Below are 20,590 nucleotides of genomic sequence, written 5' to 3' on the forward strand. Positions count from 1 at the left end.
CTCGTGGTCTCCTGTTTTTATATTTATTCTAAGAACCTCATGAACTTGAGTCTTTTCAACTTTAGAGAGACGGTGATCGGACAGATTTTGCTCCATCAACATGCTCAAAGATCTTTGAAAACATTAAAGAGCAAATAAAGGGAAAATGCACATATTGGGGAATTGTTTTATTCAAACACAAGTATAAAAATCATTACTCAGCAAAATGGACTTTCGTTCAATTAGGGCTTTGACAAATTCTAATTATAAGTTTCATACCAGTAAGGCAGAAAAAATATAGATTAAAAAGAGAGAGAGAGGTAACGACTAAAGTTCATGAACTAATGGATGTCTGAGGACAAAAGTTAAACTTGCAGTTTGCACATGTGGGAAAGACAAGGTGAAGAACTTACAGAAATGTTTACATTCTTTTTCTGTATTTTATTATTCATTATTTCTATATCTCTGTGACCTGCATAAGTATGTTGTGTTAGCCAATATTGACCTGAAATGATGACATTTATCACTATTCAATGTTATCAATATTTAGACTATCAGTTGAATGCTGTTAGCTTAGAAATTTTGAAGGTCTATTGGCACCCATGTGTAACATTCAATTAAGGGGAGAGGGCACCTATTTCTCAGTGCTCCCCAACTTATGATGTAATCCTTTGTAACAGAAACCTTCCATTCCAATCTCTCCAAATAGCAACAACCAATTAGATGCCTCTCCTCCCCTTCTCAAAGCTCTCTTGTGATGTAATCTCTTGTATAAAACATATGTATCTTCACTACTTCTTTAGCCCTCCTACCACGAGCTTTCTCTTTATTATCTTGATGGGACGGCTCATTGGGAGGTTTTTCAATAAACAACTTTTCTGCCTTCTACTGAGTGATCTCTGAGTAGTCATTTTGGGTAAGGGTCTTCTACATCCCTCACACAGTAAAATACTTTGGGAAATAGTCCCTTCCCAGAATCCTGTAAAACCATCTTTACCAGGTTGCATTGAAAGCATATGCTTAAGTAGAAATAAAATGAGAAAGTCTCTAAGCTTCAGGGCCCTTAGAAGGAGAGAGAAAGAGCAACTCTTCCAATAGAGACTCAGAGAATAAGAGCCCCTCCAATGAGAATGAGAGTTTTTCCAATATCCTTTGACTTCCCCTCCAGGTCACACCAAAATTCTTCTTCCCAAAATAAGGAGCAAAGAAAAAAAGAGCCAAGAGACAAACCTGCCTAAAATGTACATACATAAAAAGAAAAATCATTGCTTTGAAATCAAATGATAGAAGGAGAACTTGTAGCTGGAGTGATCAGGAAGTACTACTTACCAACACCTGAGAGCATCCCAGCATGTTATAAAATATCATATTCATATATGACTCCAGGGGAAGCCACTTAAGCTCTCAGTACTGGAGTGGCTCTCTAAGACTGCAAGTTATGGAATAAATACTGATCTACATTGACAAAGAGAATTCCCTCCCTGGGAGTTGCCTATACTAAGAGAATCACAAATTTAGAACTAAAACATATGTCTACATAATAAAATTCCCAGTGGATAATCCTGCATCTACAATGCATCTCCATCACTCCTCACCCCCTTTAGATCTGTCTTCTCCTCTGATAGTTCTGCTAAAATTGGCCAGAGAGATCCCTGTTGACTTCCTAGTCAATTCTCAGGCAATATTCTCGCTTCAAGATTAAGCCCTACTTTTTTTTTTTCTAGTCTTATATCTTTCTGTTAGCCTAATTGTCCTGCCTTAGTCTTTTATAGGGTTTTAGCAACCTGTATTATTGTATCGTGTTTGCAAAACAATGCAAGACAATATAAACACAAAACAAATAAACAAGGTCCCTTTTATCACAGATGGAAGGTGACATGTCTATTTGAGCCCCAAATAACAACAGCTCACACAATAAAACTGAATTGACAAGGAGAGCTGAGGGCTGCGTGACACAGTTCTCAACCAGTCAGTAGGGAATTGAGAACTCTGTTTTTCTCAGGACTCCTGGTTCTGGAGAATATCTGAAGGTTGGTTGAATATTTCCTGAGTCTGAAAAAAGGAGCAAGCTTTGGTAGATATTCTACCATATGTAATTTTATTCCTTTTATTGATTCTGTGCTTATGTATAAAACATTTATATTTTAGAAGGAGAAGAATGTGTGTTTTAGTAGATGCCATTATAATATGACCACAAAGAGCTCTGCAAATTATAGTTGATTTATATAGTTATATTTAGTACAGATATATAATATCTATCGTTTTATTTTTATATAGTTGCTTTGCTGATGGGATAGGGTCTCAGGGCTATTTTGTTTGGGTAAAACCACACTAACTACACCCTGTAAAAACCACTGGGGCCACTCAGAGAGAGAGACAAAGAGACACAAAGCTGAAGTATAGATGGTGCACTATCTACAAAACTTGGATAGCTGGAATTTGCTCCCTCTCCAGGTTGGAAAGACCCCTTTGGAAAGCGTTTGGTTTCCCCAATATTATTTGTAATGAATAACATCAAATTAGTTGCTACTAGTGCCACCTAGTGGTCATTTTTCTAGCCGGTATTGCTTATGAAGAACATTAAATAATTTGTCTCATTTGAGTCCTCCAATAATTCCACCACATAGATGACTATAATCCTTGCCATCCCCAGCCTTGTGATTCAATTGAAGGAAGGCTTTGGAGTCAAAATACTTGAATTAAAACTTACTTCTAAAACTCCTTCCATGTGTGACAAATCACTTAACTTTCCTGGGTTTCCGTTACCTCTTCCTTGAAGTAAAACGTTGCTCTAGATCAGAGTTCTTAATGCTTTTTCTGTCATAGCAATGTGATAAATATTCTTCTCAGAATAATGTTTCTAAATATATAGAATCACGAACACTTATTTAAAAAAACTCAGTTTTGTCTCAGGTTAAGGACTTCTGACCTAACTGGATTCTAAAGTCCCTTTAAGCTCTGAGTCAACAAGCTCAAAGTGATATGGGAAAAGTAAATGAAAATAATGTAGGAAGGATATGCACTAAAACCCAGTCTTTGGTAGCTTCTGGTCATAGACACGTAGATAGTGTCCAAGTAGATAAAAATTTAAGTAGGCATTGTCATTACTCAATCGTTTTTCAATCATATCTGACACTCCATCACCCCACTGGGGTTTTCTTTGGCAGATGTACCAGAATGGTTTGCCATTTCTTTTTCTACTTCTTTTTATACATGAGGAAACTGAGGCAAACAGGGTTAAGTGACTCGCTTCCTCACACAGCTTTAAGTCTGAGGCCACATTTTTAATTTTTTTCAAAATATGAAAAGATAGTTTTCAACATGCTCACTTACAAAGCTTTGTTCCAAGTTTTTCTCCCTCCCTTCCCCACTCCTTCCCCTAGACAGCAAGTAATCCAATATAGATTAAATGTATTATTCTTCTAAACATATTTCCACCTTGATCATGTTGTACAAGAAAAATCACATCAAAAAGGAAAAAGGGGGAAGAAAACAAAAAGCAAACGCAAAAGGTGAATATTGGGCTTTGATCCACGTTCAGTCTCTGGTTTGAGGCCATATTTGAAATAAGGAAAAAATGATTTTTCCCACTCCAGACACAGCACTCTATACACTGGGCACCATTTAAGTGCCTTTTTAAGGAGGTATATAATAAATTTAAAATAGACTAATATTTAATATGCTATTGCCTGCCTTATCCAAAAGAAAAAAAGCCCATAGACCTCTCCTTTGTCCAAAGAAGCTTTCCCTCTAGCTAGAATATTCTGCTACTGTTTTTACCCATTAACATTCTTCACATCCAAATTAAATGTCTTTTCCTCCATAAAGCCTTCCTGGATTCCCTCCAGTCCAGGGTTTTATAGGCTTTTTTTTCAGGTCATGGGCCTGTTTAGCATTCTGATGAAGTCTAAGAATCCCTTCTCCGAATAATGCATAAAATAAAAAAATTAGGATTACAAAGTTACTGGATTATAATGAAAACTTTATCAAAAAAAAATGTGTAAAACCAGTTTATGGCCCCCAGACTAAAAACCCCTCTTCCAATAAGAAATATTTCTCCCTCATTTAATTATATAATGAACATTGTATGCATATAATCACACTTCCATTTTTCATTTAAATGTCTCTTATAGAAGAATCTCAAATTTTAGTTACCTTGGAAATAGCATAATTTCTAATGGTCCCTAGTTTTATGTTGTATCTCCTGATAGCCACAGTCAGCTGTATCTTTGCCAGGTATGCTCCTGACATGTAGCAGATGTACTTGGAGTTAAAAGACATTGGCCAGATTCAAGCCCAAGATCCTCATTTACTGTCTGTCACTTGTACAAGTCACTTAAACTCCTTTCTCCCATCTTTAACTTCCTTTCTCCCATAAAAAAAAAAAAAAAAAAAAAAAAAAAAAAAATTTAATGCCAAAATTACCCAAGGTTTTGGAAACATCACATGAGATCATATAAGGAAAGTATGTTATGGCCATGAATTGCTACATAAATCTATCATTATTTGCCATATGAATATTGTGTCAAATGGCAAACCATTTGACTTGGGGAATCGGGTATAAATCCCAGCATCACCTGGGTCAATGCCATATCAAATTATTTTCTTCCAGGCTCAGGGTGGTGATTTAGGAGAGAAAGAAAGTCTGGTGATCACACCATATGCTCTCACTGGGAAACCAGAGGAAGGCACATTCAAAAAGTGCAAAAAGCCATGGGAACAGGAGGAGAGGTGGGCACCAGGAGGCCCATTGGGCTTCCTCCCTTTCCCTCTTTGCTCTCTGGGGCATGAGGAATGGCAGCTGGCATGGTCAGAATGACCTGAAGTAGAGACGGTCACATCATGATGGCCAGAGTCTCTCTCTGAAGATCCAGAGGATGACAGAAGCATGACTAGGATCCAAGAGTGCAGTGGAGATCAGCTGACCCGAAGCGAGGCTGACCCCAGAGCAGAGAATGTCAGGCACCTGTAAAGCAAAACATTTTATGTACTACTAATAAAATATTCAAATACTCCTTCATTTTTCAACTACATTTCTGTATGAGATTCACCATATTTTTCAGCTAAAACAATATACCATAGCAGATTGAATGCAGAAGCACATATGAGAGTCCAGCTGTCTAATATTAAGTCAGAAATACAAGAAATTAGAAATCTAGATATTAAATACAAATATAAACACACACATATATGTGAAACAATGCCAATCCTCACCATGTTATTTGTTTTGGGAAAAGGTGTTATTTTTTCCATAAAAATATGTTAACACATACTTTTTAAAATTTTATATCAGTTATTTTTATATTTGTTTTATATGCTTATTTCTTAATGAATTAATACATTTTATGTAATACATCATATAATGTACTAATATATTATTATTTATTATAAATGCATGTATTTATTATTAATACACTATTTTCTAATGTGAGAACTATCCAGTTCTCTCTGGAGTTCTCAATAATTTTTAATAATATAAAGTAGCTGGCTGGGTTTATATCCCACAGAGATCTTAAAGAAGGGAAAGGGACCTGTATGTGCAAGAATGTTTGTGGCAGCCAGAATGTAGTGGCCAGAAACTGGAAACTGAGTGGATGCCCATCCATTGGAGAATGGCTGAATAAGTTGTGGTATATGAATATTATGGAATATTATTGTTCTGTAAGGAATAACCAGCAGGATGATTTCAGAAACTGTTGGAGAGACTTTCATGGACTGATGCTGAGTGAAATGAGCAGGACCAGGAGATCATTATATACTTCAACAACAATACTGTATGATGATCAGTTCTGATGGACGTGGCCTCTCCAACAATGAGAGGAACCAAATCAGTTCCAATAGAGCAGGAATGAACTGAACCAGCTACATACAGCGAAAGAACCCTGGGAGATGACTATGAGCCACTCATAGAATTCCCAATCCCTCTAATTTTGTCCGCCTGCGTTTTTTATTTCCTTTGTTTATTACTTTATTTACTATATATATTATATTTAACTTGTACTTTAACATATGTAACATGCATTGGTCAGCCTGCCATCTGGGGCAGGGGAAGGAGGGGAAAAGTTGGAACAAAAGGTTTGGTAATGGTCAATGTTGAAAAATCACCCATGCAAGTATCTGGTAAATAAAAAGCTATAATAAAAGAAGAAGAAGAATATAAAGTAGCCCGAGACCACAAAGCTTGAGGGCCACCGTGTGGGCTGTTTGGTAAGTTCTAAGTCCTGCCATTTTTTCCGTCTTACTGTGTATTTCTCCTGTCTTCACTGCTAGAGGGGGGCTCACCCTCAGACACCTCCCCTGACTGCTGGATTGTTGCTCTGCGTAATGACAATAATGGCAGCCCCCGTGGCCAGCACGTGGTGGTCCGGCTGGGCAGCTCTTGTCACTTACAGAAGAGGAGTCTAACGGTCAGAGAGGTTCATGGCTTGTCGCGATATAATTAGGGCCGTTTTCGGTCCGGGACCGGGGCCTTTTCCACCAGAGAGCTCGGTTTGCCGCTCGCGCCGAATCCCCGAGCTGAGTTCTCCCCCGGGCTGCGCCCCTTGACAACTCCGGGGGTCACGAAGCGCCCCTTCACTGCCCCGAGGAAGGCGGCTCACGCCCCCGGTTTTAGCCGCCCCGAGATCGGGCCGCAGCGGGCTCTGGAGCAGGGAGCGAGGCCTCGGCGGGGACGAGGCGGAGCGGCCCGACCGGGTCCCCGGGGGCAGAATCTGCCTGACCCCTAGATCCCCCCCGCGTTTCCCCGCCGGTTTGCCCCTTCTTCCCGCCCCGCGCCCGCCTTTGGCCCCCGAGGGCCCCTGGGGTAATTATGATAAGCACCGGTAGCATCTGAATATTTAAAACGGGACAATTAAGCCGCGGCTGAAACCCTAGGCGGAGGCCGGGCTAGGGTTACCTCCGGGGGCGGGCGCACACCTGAGGGCTCTCCGCGCGACCATCCCGGGCAGTTGTCGCAGCGGGCTCGGGCTCGGGCCGCCAGCGGGGAGGGGGAGGGAAGGGCCCGGCATGGCGGGTCCCGCGAGGCCGCCCCCCGCCCCGAGGGGCCGCGGAAGGCCGGGCCGCGCCGCCGCCCCCCGCGCCGCCTCGGGCTGAGCGCCCCGAGCCGGCGGCATGCCGGGCTGCTTCCCCAGGACGTGGCTGGCGGCGGGCGCGCTGCTGAGCCTCGCGTCCTTCCTGCTGCTGGCGGCCGCGCTGGCCGCGCCGCGCTGGCTGCGGGGGAGGATCCTGTGCCAGACCGGAGCCGAGCTGGTCAACGCCACGGCCCCCGAGCTGGCCAAGTTCATCGGCGACATCTCCTACGGGCTCTTCCGCGGCTGCAAGGTGCGCCAGTGCGGCCTGGGCGGCCGCCGCTCCCGCTTCACCAGTGAGTAGCCGAGGGGCGGGCCTCGTAGTGCCCCGGGGCCCGGAGAGCATGGGGGGGGGGCGGGTCTCGTAGTGCCCCGGGCCCGGAGAGCATGGGGGGGCGGGTCTCGTAGTGCCCCGGGCCCGGAGACATGGGGGGGGCGGGCCTCGTAGTGCCCCGGGGTCCGGAAAGCCTCGCTCAGACGGGCATCTAGTAAGCACCTACTGTGTGCCCGCCGCTGTGCTAAAAGAAAGGCAAAAGGCCCGTCCGCTCTTCGGGGAGCGCTCAGTCGGGCCCCGCCGCCTTCGGAGGACTCCCCTGCCGGGCTCTGGGGTGTGGGTAAAGAGAAAACTGGGAGGGGGTTTGGTCTAGCAGCCCACATCCTGCGGGGGCTGAAGGTGCGGGGGAAATACTGTGCACGGACAGGTCGGTGGCGCAGGTCTTCCGAGTAAGTGGCGGGGCCGCGCACTGCGGGGGCTTCGAGTGGGAGCGACCTCCAAGGCGGGCCCTGAGGAGGAGGGGGGGGAGGGTCTTCCCAGCCCGGACGGACCGAGGCCAGAAGGCCGAGGGAAGGAGACCGCCGCCAGACAGGAGGAGGGGGGAGGAGGAGGATCCGACCTTTACGGGACACTTCCGATCTGAAGAGCGCTTTACCTTCCTTCCCTTACTGGAACCTCCCACAGCCCAGATCTCGGGACTCGGGGATGGATGGTCGGGGAGGTGAGAGTGCGGGCTGGCTGCATAGAAGAGACACTGGGAGGGAAAGTGAGTTTGGAGCCCTGATTCTCACTCCGCCGCTTAGCGAACCCGGGGGACTCTGCGCAATTTGTTCGCCTCTTTGAACCTCAGTTTCCTCATCTGTAAAAATGAGGAGTTGGACAAATGAACCCTATGATCCTTCCGGCGTGAAACCCTATGATCCTCAGGATTCAGCTAGGACATACACCCGGGGATCAAGTTATTCCTTCCATCTGCGCCTTTCTGCCTCCTCTCTGTGTAAAAAGAGACACACACACACATACACACACACACACACACACTCACATACACACACACATTCTCTCACACACTCACACACACAATTCTCTCACACACTCACACACACTCACACTCACACTCACAACACATGGAGGGCAGGGCGGGTTAAGTGCCTCAGGGGGAGGGACCGCGTCTATACGAGCAGCATCTCTCTCCTGGGAACACACCAGGGACCCGGAGATTAAGGCGGAAACCCACAGGACCTTAGTGACCCAAGAACAAAGGGGGCGATCTTCGACTAGCGGCTTCTTTGACGGACTAGTTCTCGATGGCCTCCAGGCACACACTGTAAAAGCCGCCTCCACCCGCTTTGTTTTGCTTTTCCCGGGGCAGTCGGGGCTCAGTGACTTGCCCAGGGTCACACCGCCAGGCAGCGTTAAGTGTCTACTGCACTAAGCAGCTGCCCCCTCTGCATCTGGCCCTGAGGAAGATGAGCGAGAAAGAGAATAACTCTCCCAGAAGCCCCCGGGGAACACTAATAGCCCCGCAGAGGATGAGCCCCAACCAGTGTCTGCTTATCTCCGTCTGGAGAAGCTCCTAATGAGGCAGATAGCCATCTCTTCGGGGTGCTCTAGGCCCGCTCCTCCTGGAAGCGCCGGCAGCTCCTTGCTGTGCCGGCTTCCCTCTGGGCTGCTGAGTGACAGCCAGCCGGGCAGCGGGGCTCGCACTGTCTGGGGCCTTCGCCCCTGCCTCCCTTCAAAGACCAGCCCGGGTCCCATCCCCTCCACGCGGTCCTCTGAGCCCTCCACGCTCCAAAGCCACAGCCCAGCTCCGGGGCGAACTCCTCTGAGCGGCCGCCATCTCTCCCGCGGAGTCTGGCCAGGGGCTCCGATCCTTCCAGGACCCGCTCCCCGCTCGGTGTATGATGAGCATTGATGAATACTTCCTGAGGAGTTGGTTCGATCCTTCCAAGACTTTATTTCCTTGCCCTAAGAGAATGTCCTCAATGACACTAGCAGTAGTTACTGGGGAGCAGCTTTGGTTGGGTATTTATTTGTTCTTCTTTATTCCTTCCCAGCATCAACATTTCAGTATTAGAAGAACCCCCTCCAAAATCTGGTAGGGTTTTATTCAATTGGGCATAGGGAAGGACTCAAAACTAGGACCAGGAACTTGCTTTTACTGACTAGTGAAGAGCTAGGGTGAAGCCGTAGATTGTCATTTGGCTAATTTATCTTGGGAGGAAACGGTAAGATGAGGAGGAAATGTCCATGGGTTTCATGCGGACTCCAAGATCCATGAATCCAGCTCTAGTCTTTCCCTTGGACTCCCATCTTTCATCTCCAAGGCCGTGTTGGCCATCTCTATCTGGATTCTCTATAGACATCTCAAACTCAACATATTCAAAACACACCTCCCAATTTCACCCTTTCTCTAAACTTTCCTACTTCTGTTAAGGGAACCAGACTGTCCTTTATTAGAAGATGAAAGATGAAAGATTTGGGACATTTCCCAAACATGTCACTCTCCTTCCTTCCTCTCCTGCCTGGAAGGTACTCTCCCTTTATTTCCTCTTAATCCCTAGCTTCCTTTTGATCATTTCCTTTCTTAAGAGCTCCTTTTAGTTGTTAACAAAGCCTCTCATCCAGTCATTCTGCGTTGCTTATTTGTTTATTCTTGGTATCTTATCAGAAGAATTCAATCTTTTTTTTGGTCAAGTGCAGTATAGAATTTTGTACATAGTTGGAGCTTAATAAATGCTTGTTGCATTAGATTGGAGGGTTCTCTGTTTCTTCCATAACCTTTCTAGTAACATCTCTGGCTATGAGACTGCATCCACTAACACACTCATCAATTTTCAGCTTTTAGAAGGCTTCTCTCCTTCCTCCTCTCCTTCCTTCTCTCCCTCTTCCCTCCCCATACTTACTCTGTTATTCTGACATTTTTTCCTCCACTGGTACACGCAGCATTCACACTGTAGGGATCATAAAATCATTTAATCCAACTTCTTGGTTTTACAGATTAGAAAACTGAGTCCCAGGGAAGCGAAGCCCAAGCTCACACATATAAGTAGCAGAGCTGGGATTTGAGACCAACTTTTTTATTTTTTAACTGTAGCCTAGATCTAGTACTTTCCACTTTCCAATGCCCACTTTTCTAATAAGCAAGTCTTCATTTTTCCTACATAACTGAGGGTACCTGTGAGCCCTCTAAGCCTCCCCATTAGCCTTTTGAAATCATCCTTAAAGACACATAGGCAGGGAGTCTGTGATGTGTATTGGAAACTATCCGTGCGGGGGAAGTGCAGTCAGATGACTTTTGCCCTTTATTGTCTATTTGATCTGGGACAAGTAAGTCACATTGTTCTCTTAGACCCAGTTCCCCAACTTTTTAATGAGAATGTGGGACTAGGTGATTTCTAAAGCTTTCACCTCTAAATTTTGTGGGACTAAATTTTTTGTGGAAATAGTTAAAGGCCAAATAAAGTTGTTTGTGTTTGAATAAAATAGTCAGTCATATATATATATATATATATGATGGATATGGCATTTTCTGCCTTCTCAATGTAATAGGGAGAGGTTGAGGGAAAGAATTTGGAATTGAAAAGATAAAAAAAATTATTTGATAAAGATTATCCCCACAGTTATGTTTTAGATAGAAAAAATTACAAGCCAGTTCAGTAGCCTATAAAGAAAAGGGCTTTGGAACTGGGTAATATGGGATTGAATCATGGAGCTGTTTCTGTAAATTTGGGTAAGCCACTGTTAACTCTCTGGATCTCAGTTTCCCCATCTGTAAAACAAGTGAATTGAACTAGATAATCCTTAAGGTTCTTTCCAGTTTCAAATCCTCTGACCTTACGTTATGGAGGTAAGAAAACCAAGCAGACAGCTGAGGCAAGGTCAACTAGCACAAAATGTTTATTGAATTAAGTTGAATGGAATGAGAGGTAGCCGTTGAGGGGATCGATTGGCAAGAACAGATTCTAAAGGATGTTACAAAGAAATGAGAGCAAAGGAGGAGAAACATGGCTGCCACATGGAAAACTGACTCTGAAGGGGTGAAAACTGGGAAAGGCTAAAGGGAACGACATTTTCCAGTGTTTAGTTTCAGGTGTCATCTGAAATTGTAAGTAAATTTCCACGTAAGGGGAGCTCTCTTGAAGATAAATAGAAATAACGAGCTCAAAAAACAAAACAAAACAAACAAACAAACAAAAAAAAAACCAAGGCCAATGATTAATATATTAGAGTAATATATTAGAGGGTTCTCTGCATAGAAATGACTGAGAACACAAATGGATGGAGGAGGAGTTGGAGTGAACCTTGAGTCCCTTGACATTTAGCCCACAAGGGAAAAATTAGTCCATGAAGGAAACGGAGAGAGAGAATCCTCAGAGATAACAACAGCTTCAAGATTCCAGTATCATGGAAGGCAGGAATGGAAAAAAGGACACTTAGGTCAGCAGTGTCAAATGAAGCTGAGATAGCCAGAAGGATGAGCACCAAGAAGGAAATAATTGGTTTTAACCAAAGAGAAGCCAGTGACGAGCTAGGAAAAACTGTTTTCAGTCCAGTGGCCTCTGCCACAGCTATCAGAGTCTGCTGTTCATCTGAAGTAGAAGGTCCTAACAATAATTTTGTCCCTGTGTGTAACAGTCCTTAGAACTCTGAACATAAAGGAATAAAAAGTAGAGTAGTACCTTTCCTCAGGACTGTTCTACCTGGACCCATCCAGAGAAGATGAGAGCAAAACAACAGTAGTGAATGACATCTCTGTTGCTTTCCTACAAATCCACACTTCCTATAATGACTTCCAGGCAGCTATATTATAGCTTTAGTCCATTATATTCTAAAATATATGAACCAAAAAACTTCTCAGAGACATGAAGTAAAAATGGAAACCGCCACAAAATTTGACTCAATAAAAATCTTCCTTTGTATTTATGGAGCTACATTGGTAGTTTTCTGAGTCTCGAGAAACAGAAACAGCCCTTTCACCTCAAATCTTACTATAGGCTTTATTGATAGCATAGAAACAATTAGTGGTACACGGAGAATAACAAGTATCTTATGGTTTTTCTTCATGCTGCTGTTGGGTTCCAGTCTTGTTTTTGTCATTTAGGAGAAACCAAAGGCATTGGCTTCAATCAGAACTATAGACGTAGACTTGAAGAGGTTTGGGGCTGGGGTGAATTTTGTAGTGAAGCAGATAAAAGGAAGCTTGAGCTTTTTACAAGAGCACTAATCCAGAGTGGAAGGAGCCCAGGTACTCCTAGACACCCAAATCACAAATTGGTCAGCTAGGAATTACCTCTGGAGCTGGCAGAATTCCTTTGGTGACTAAATCTGCAGATTCGTGAGTCCTGTAGCTGTTTCTCCCTCCTTCTTTCATAAGGAAAAGGCCCCCAGTTTGCCAAGAGTGCCTCAAGGATTATTCTAACCAGCAAGGGGAGAGCTCCTAATACCTTGGACAATCTTCTCCCAACCCCTCCTGTGGCTGAAGTTGTCCTTCCTTGAGCTGAGGAGGTGGGAGCCAGCTCTGCCTCCTTCCCATAGGCCTGCCGGGGCCCAGAGCCCAAGCCCTTCTTCCACAACTGAGACCAAAGTGCCCCCAGAGGCACGGGGGTGGAGAAGGAGGGTCTCTGTGGCAGTTCATTCTGATCACCTGGGCAGGGGAGGGGATAACTAGGGGAGGAGGTTAGGCTCACCAGTGGAGAACTGGCCCTGCGGGAGGACCAGAACTTCTCTAGGTAGAAAGGAAGTCCCGGGGGCAGCTAGGTGGTGCGGTGGATAGAGCACCAGCCCTGAATTCAGGAGGACCCGAGTTCAAATCTAGTCTCAGACACACTTCCTAGCTGTGTGACCCTGGGCAAGTCACTTAACCCCAGCCTCAGGGGGGGGGAAAAAAAAAAAAAAAAAAAAAGAAAGAAAGGAAGTCCATGCTGAGATGGTTATCAGGAGCTGGTGAGGCTCCTCCTTCAGAATGGTGGCAGCTTGGTACCAGCCAATAGCTTTAAAGGCTCTACTGCCATAAGCTCTCCCCCATGCTGCCTGGTCCCCGGATGTCCCCCAAAACTTGTGCCCCCCAGCCCAGGGACTCCCTAACTTCCTAGGGTTATAAGCACACAGGAAGCATTTGGGAACAATCTGCCAGAGTAACTTTGGGAATACATTGCACTGGAAAATGCACCTGGCCCGGGTCTGTTCCTTTCTGCCTGTGGGACCCCCACAAGTCCCGATCCTCTCTAGGAATCTGTTTGCTTCTCTACAACAGGAGGGACTTGGTCTGGATAATGGACTCCCAGGACCCCTCTCCTTCAGGTTGCTCGGGGCCCATAAGCAGGAGGAACCCAGCCCTCTTGCCAGCCCTCCTTTGAAAAAGAACAGTGTAAAAGGAGAAAGGGGTGAAGTGAATCAGCAGCCAGGAAGATCCCTGGTCAAAAGCTCAGGTCAGTTTAGATCGGCACTTGTGATCATCTGTTTTTTAGCTGTTTGTGCCCAACATTACTGTCTAAAACTCAGAGTCTAAAGGTTCCAGCCTCCAGATGAGCAATAACTCCATTTATCAAGAGCAGAAGAGATGAATGCTTCCCAGAAAGGTGTCTGCTGCTTTGGCCTTTCCCCTATTCACTAGAGGATTCATAATAAATGTCGGGGGGCTTTACAACAAACGACCAAAATAGGGCTCTCCCACAGTATAGCGCTTTAATCCCTTCACTGAGATACTCCAGTGATTGTTTCTCTCTCCCCAGTCTTTCCTCACATGGTGAAGCAGCTGAACACCGGCCTTCATGTCATGATTTTAATCTTCCTTTTTGTGGCCATGGCCTTGGCCCTGGTCAGCATGGGATTTGCAATCCTCAATATGATAAAGGTCCCGTATCGTGCCGTAAACGGTCCTGCTGGGATATGTCTGTGGAATATGCTTGCAGGTAAGACACCTCCTCAAAATAATCGCCCAACTGTGCTGGAAAATACTGCTAAACCTTTGGTAAGAAGGTGTTGAAATGCCTTTTTATTTCTTCATTTCTCTCGAATGCTTTTCAAATTCTGCCTTCTTTTCCTTTTTTCCTCCCCTTTCCTCCTCTTCTTCCAACTCCCTTTTCCCATATTGAGAAGCAAGAAAAATAAAACATCTGTTTCAAATATGTATAGTTCAATAACAAAAAAAATCCTAAAATGACCACGAACTATAGAAATAGAATTATATAAATCACTTATATGAGATGTCATATATGAACACACATCATATAAGGTATATACATATTTCCACACACATGTCCTCTATAGCTCACTCCACACTGAGTCCAGCACTTCTCCCTCAGGAGGTGAGCAGCCAGCTTCATCACAAATCCACTAGAATCATGGCTGATCATTGCACTGTGTTCCTAAGTCTTTCAGAGCCGTTTCTCTTTACAACATTGTAGTTGCTGTATACATTTCTTTACCAGTTCTTTAAGATCAGTTTCTGATTTTTCAAGGTTTACCCATTGAAATCTATTTTTTGTGGTTATAAATTACTCAGGTTATTATGAAAATCTTTCTATTTTTATCTCCCCACAAAATATACACATAGTTTTTTGGGTACATGGGTGAGAGACAGAGGGATGAAGAGGAAGGGAAGCCAGGAGAAAAGGATGCTGGAAGATCTGGGACTAAGGAAAGAGAGGAAATGGAGAGAAAAGGAGGGGAGGGAGATGAGAGGGTGGAAGAATGAGGAAGGAACAGCCCAGGAGCTGAAGGCTCAGAAGCAACATCTCCCAGGATGACAAGAGAAAGGCAGCTCTTCCATCCTAGGGTAGAAGCTCCTTGTAAGAAGGAGTGGACTTGGATATCCCCACTGCCTCCACAACTGAGTACTTCATTGCTAGTGGCAAGAGTACTGACAAGCACAGATCGGGTCAATAGGGAAAAGTAATGCCCTAGAACTTGAAGATCTCAGCGGGCTTTCCAGTGGGCATGCCTTCCTCTACAAGACTGATTCTCCAGAGTATGTCTTCCGCCTCTGCTCTGAGAGGGCCCCCCCTAATCCTTCCCTTCATGCCAACCTGAACATTTGTGATCAGTACAGCTTTGGAGTACCCGTGGGGCAGCAGGGATGGTGACAATCAGCTGAGAACCTGAAGCTGATGGGGAAGAGCAGAGTGGGCAGAGACAGCATGATGGAGAGAAAAGAAACTGGGATTTGTCATTAAAGACCAGGGGTTTGTGCCTCTGCGTCCCATCTCCCTTCTATAATCCTTATGGGGAGAAGGCGGAGGCATTTGAGGTAAAGTGACTTGCCCAGGCTCACACAGCTAGTGAGTGTCAAGCATCTGAGATCAGAAGTGAACTCTGGTCCTCCCGACTCAGGCCCCTACCCCTCTGCCTGCTGCTAGCTGCCCCTTTTATTTGTTCTTATCTGTAGAATGAGGAGGTAGGATCTCTAAGGTATCTTCCAACTCTCCACCCTGGGATAGGATCCCAAGGTCTACTCTTCAGCTCTGAGGTAGCCAGAGGAGGAAGTACAAGAGGCTCTTCTTTCCTTTCTCTTTATTCCTGTTCCAACTCTTATCTCCTCTCTTGCCCTTTATCTATGGGAAAAGCTAATCAGGGCAAAATAGGGGGTCAAATAAATAAGTGGAAGAGACAAAGTAGGAGCCACAATACAGAAGGAAGCTCTCTTTGGACCCAACCCTCTCCTCCATGAAGCTGGAAGGACTTTCTTCAGGGGTTCAGGGATTTCTAATTTCTTTTTTCAGTTCAGTTTTGAATATGTGTTCCCATAGTGCACAGCTGGGGAAAGAACTTGGACCCAGAGGACATGGGTTCTGATCACGGTCTGTGCTAAGTCTATATATAACCTTGAAGGTCTCTTTCATCTCTAAGTCTTTCAACTGGATGAAAGAGGCATCTAGAATTAAAAGGTCCCTCTGGTCGCGTGTAAGGAGCAAGGGAAGTTCCATCTCCTTTATTCTTACAAGTCACCAACTCTAAATCGCCAATAAAACAGCAAAATCTGGTGCTACACTTCTTTGTCCACGTGGCTCCCTTCGGACTGTGTCTGACTTTATCCTGTGATTTGTATTCTGGGTGGGCAAGTTGTGTCTGACTCAATTTTTCAAGCTATTTATTATTTATATCTCCTCCAGCACAGTGCCTTGCTTATAAGAGATGCTTGATAATTATTTACCAGATGGAATTAGATCCAATTAGACTGAATTGGAATTTGGATACATCAGAAGGGACAAGGCTGAAATTCCAATAAATGATGTAATTAAAAATTCAGGAAGGTTATTCTATGGACAAGAACGAACCATTTCCAAATGCTTTACCAGCAACCATTCCATACAACTAATGAGTTACTTGTAACTGATTCTTATCTGTTTATTAGTGGATTCAATAGGACTTCTTCTTAATAGTGCTGTTAGCCTAGTTTATGCTGCTGTAGGTATTTTAAAATAATAAGACTGCATTTCTTTAAAAAAAAAAATCTGATTCAGATTGGATTCACTCTTAGCCTGAGTCAGTGGTTTTGTGGGATTATTCCTCATAGATAGAAAATGGATAGTAGTTGATTTGGGGTTTTCCAAGGTTTGATTTCAGGCTAACATTCAGCTCGAGCTTCATTAACATGCTACAGCTTAAATAAGGTACCATGAAGTCTCTGATCGCCAACACAAATCTTGAATCTCCCTTTGGCTCTAGGTGGTGTCGTAGCTTTGGCCATTGGCAGCTTCATGGCGGCCGTGAAGTTCCACGACCTCACAGACAGAATTGCCAATTTTCAGGAAAAGATCTTTCGGTTTGTTGTTGTGGAAGAACAGTACGATGATTCTTTCTGGATCTGTGTGGCGAGCGCTACTGCTCACGCGGCCAATTTGCTGGTGGTGGCCATAAGTCAGATTCCCCTTCCTGAGATAAAGACCAAAGTAGAAGAAGTGACCGTGACGGCCGAGGATATCTTGTATTAATAGCCTCTCCTATCAGAGAAATGTTTACGGGAGACGAAGCGAAGCATCATCTTTCGGGTTCTCATGTTGCTGACTTGGACGAAGACCTTTCTTCCTTCACGGTTTGGCCACAGATTAATTGGCAGTGAGTTTATAGATTCTATAAAAGTCAATGGAAACTGCCAGTAATTATAGCCAGGGATTGTAAATTATAAACTGCACAGACCTCATTGCCTGAAAAAAGAATTAATGATGTAATCGAAGATGTACAATAATGGCATTTTCTCTAGAGACTTTATCCTAGGAAACCGATGGACTCAGAAAAGTCAAGATGACCCTCAGCCTGATTTATGTTGTATTCTTTAAGGGAAGCTGACAGGAAGATGGTGGTGGAGAGGCTCATGATCCATTGGTTAACACATGTCTATTGAATGAAATAGATTCATTCTTGTTGTGTGAACGGGCCTGTAAATTAAATTACTCACCGGAGGAATTCTGAGGAGAGCTGCTGGCAGAGCAAAGCGTCCTCTCAGGATCTGCTGGGGAGCCACAGGTGGCTGGGGGAAAGCTTCCCGGAACTGTGCACCTGGATTCACCAGCCCAGATGTGAAGGCTCATGTTCCACTTTTGCCTTTACCCCAGCGGGATTCAACAGCGCCCTCCCCTCAGCCCCAAGCACACCCATGAGCTCCATCATTTTCTAAAAGGCTGGCCCTGGGTTCCACAAGGAGGAAGTGCACTGCCCTGAAGGAAGGTGACAACTCTTCTGTGTCTGGGACCAAACCCTAGCAGCCCGAGGGCACTGGCACTTTAGTAGTTTGCCCAGAGTCCCACGGCTAGCATGTATCCAGAGCAGGATTTGAACACAGAACTTCTTGATCCCTGGAAGTTCCATGTCATTGAAAAATGAAGGTTTTATACTTCCATATAGCCTCACGGGATTTCTTGTGCTCCATTGGACTTAATGTCAGAGGAAAAAGCCCGGGATTCAGAGTCAGGAGTCCCAAGTTCAAAATCTGACTGCCACTAATTGGCTGCATGGCCACTCAAATAATTGCTGTAAGCCTCAGTTTTTGTATCTGTAAAATGGGGATAAGATAATTTGTTCCCTGCCCGCTGACGTCCTGCCTAACTTCAGAGCTCAGAAGTTGGATTTATTACAGTACACCGTCTCCCTGGCTCAGAGGAGACACTGATGACATGTTATATGTGTGATTTGTCCTGCTCTTACAGACTCATATGATCAATTTTAAGCTTCCTGCTAATGTGAAGAACATTAACGTGGATCATTCAAAACAATTAACAAACTCTCAAAGCATTTCTTTTTTTTTTTTTTCCAAACCCTGTTCTGCTTAGAGCAATGTAAAAATTAATTTGGATTCCCAAGGTACAGAGTATCCTCATGTTTATTTGGAACCTCAGTGCTTACAGAGACTTCCTCCTTACAGCATGTTCCCTGGTGGATAGTCTGTGCAGCATTACTGTACCCATTATGCAGATGAGGACACTGAAACCCAGAGTGGCACCTGTTTATCTGGTTATTCTTTACCTAGCTACTTATGTCTTGAGCACGGGGAGGGTCCTGGGGGAGTGTTTAGAGCTGGCTGGCACACTGGAAGCTGATACCGGACTTGGTTCTTTATTACCTGTGCTACCTTGGACAGCGCTTTTTCTGGCCTGCAGGAATGTAGCAGTAGACCGAGATAATCTTTAAGGTTCTTTCAAGTTCTAAATTTGAAAAAAAAAAAAAAAAAAAAAAAAAAAAAAAAAGACCATTCCTAATATTGGGGGGGGGAGGATAATTGAGAAGTTAAAACATTCCAATATGGTTTCCAGATATTCTCTGGATCTTAAATGGAGCCAAAGTAGGTGAGAAAGACTCAGGCCCACCTTGTTTCCAGACACCTGGAATATTTTGGCTCTCATAGGCACCAATCTTTGGTAATAATGGTCAAATTAATGTTTTTAATATTTTATTGTCTTACATGAAATAATTTACATAAGAAACACTAATCATATTCCTATTTTCTGATTGTGAAGTTATGACAATGTTAATATTTATGTTAAGATTACTGATACGCATATAAATCATGATTGCCAATATTAAATGCACTGAATTGTACCAAAGCTAATGAGATTTAGAATATTAATTTTTAAAAAATATAATATTAGTGAAGCTAACTCATTATCTAGATTATTAGTGAAAATAAGGAATTACTTTACTTCATGAAAATGTGTGTAATAAAAGGAAAATTAATTATATTTCTTCAATTCTCAGAAAAAACAGAGTTTGTGGAAATGGGATTCTCCAAATTGTTGTAACTTTTTAGAACTTTTAAATATGAGAGTTTTAAGAAATTATAATTGTTTATTTGCTTGAGGTATGACATCTGGATCTGTGATTTTCTTGATCCAGGGTGTTGGACTCCTGGTGAGGAAGTTTTAAAATACCTGTACTTTACAACTATTGATTAAAAATATGCATCAATAAAACATTCTAGGGGAAAAAAAACCTACATGTGTAATTCTGGATGAGTTAATGCCCTCAAAGAAAATGAAAAAAAGCCTGAATAATGTAACAGACTTAAAGAAGCAATAGCATTTCCATCCTGTTATCCAACATATCCAACATCCTGTGTATCTCCAACATTTCAAACTGTTTTATTTTTGATTATTAACAAAATACATCCAAATTCCAAATGGATTCATGATACAAAAATCCATCTTCATTAACTTCAATATTTCTCAGGTGATCTTTTATGATTACAAATCTTGGAGTTTAATACATTTGTTCCAATATTCATATTAAGTCTACTTTGTGCAAAACTTTGTGCTAGGCTTCAGGAAGAAAGTGGCACTTTAGCTGAAACATGAAGGAAGTCAGGAGGTAAAAACCAGGAAAGAGGGAGTCCTGGACATGGGGGACAATGCCTGGAGTCCAGGAGTGGAGAGCATCAAGAGAAAAGCAGGAAGGAGGGGAGTGCCTCTGGATCAAAGACCTGACTGGCCAGTGGGTTTCAGACACAGCACCATGGTAATCTCCCACCAACTCCTTCTAAGGCAGGGATGACAGCCATATCCCTCTTTATACACCTTTCCATTCCGTTCCTCCTTTGCCATCCTTCCCTCCAGTGTAATACATCCAGGTCATACAAAGTTAGAAAAAGGGAAGGGAAAGGAGCAATGGTGGCAGCTCCTGTTCCCGGCTGCTTCAGGTAAGGCTCGTGTTCCCATTAGACTTAAACCCTAATCTTTACATTCTCAGGTCATTCCTCAAAAATCTGCTCATCCCCTTTGACCCAGATATCACTACAAGACAGGTTCATAGGATCACAGATTTAGAACTGGAAGAGGCA

General features: G+C 43.8%; 1 protein-coding gene across 1 annotated transcript; it reads left to right on the forward strand.

The window, feature by feature from the left end:
- The first annotated feature begins 7,034 nt into the window (after positions 1 to 7,034).
- On the forward strand, positions 7,035 to 19,277 carry CLRN2 (clarin 2). Its single transcript, XM_074274190.1, has 3 exons — positions 7,035 to 7,342; positions 14,055 to 14,234; positions 16,990 to 19,277. Exons 1-3 carry the CDS (start codon positions 7,090 to 7,092, stop codon positions 17,253 to 17,255), a joined length of 699 nt encoding a protein of 232 aa, XP_074130291.1. The 5' UTR covers positions 7,035 to 7,089; the 3' UTR covers positions 17,256 to 19,277.
- Positions 19,278 to 20,590: the final 1,313 nt, after the last annotated feature.

This window comes from Sminthopsis crassicaudata, chromosome 6 (genome assembly GCF_048593235.1).
Source record: "Sminthopsis crassicaudata isolate SCR6 chromosome 6, ASM4859323v1, whole genome shotgun sequence".
NCBI lineage: Eukaryota > Metazoa > Chordata > Mammalia > Dasyuromorphia > Dasyuridae > Sminthopsis > Sminthopsis crassicaudata.

Bases quoted from the DNA above. Each gene is read 5' to 3' on its own strand.
- CLRN2 (XM_074274190.1), top strand. From the start codon at position 7,090: ATGCCGGGCTGCTTCCCCAGGACGTGGCTGGCGGCGGGCGCGCTGCTG. The intron at 7,343-14,054 runs GTGAGTAGCCGA...CTCTCTCCCCAG, and splicing joins CCGCCGCTCCCGCTTCACCA to TCTTTCCTCACATGGTGAAG. The intron at 14,235-16,989 runs GTAAGACACCTC...CTTTGGCTCTAG, and splicing joins TCTGTGGAATATGCTTGCAG to GTGGTGTCGTAGCTTTGGCC.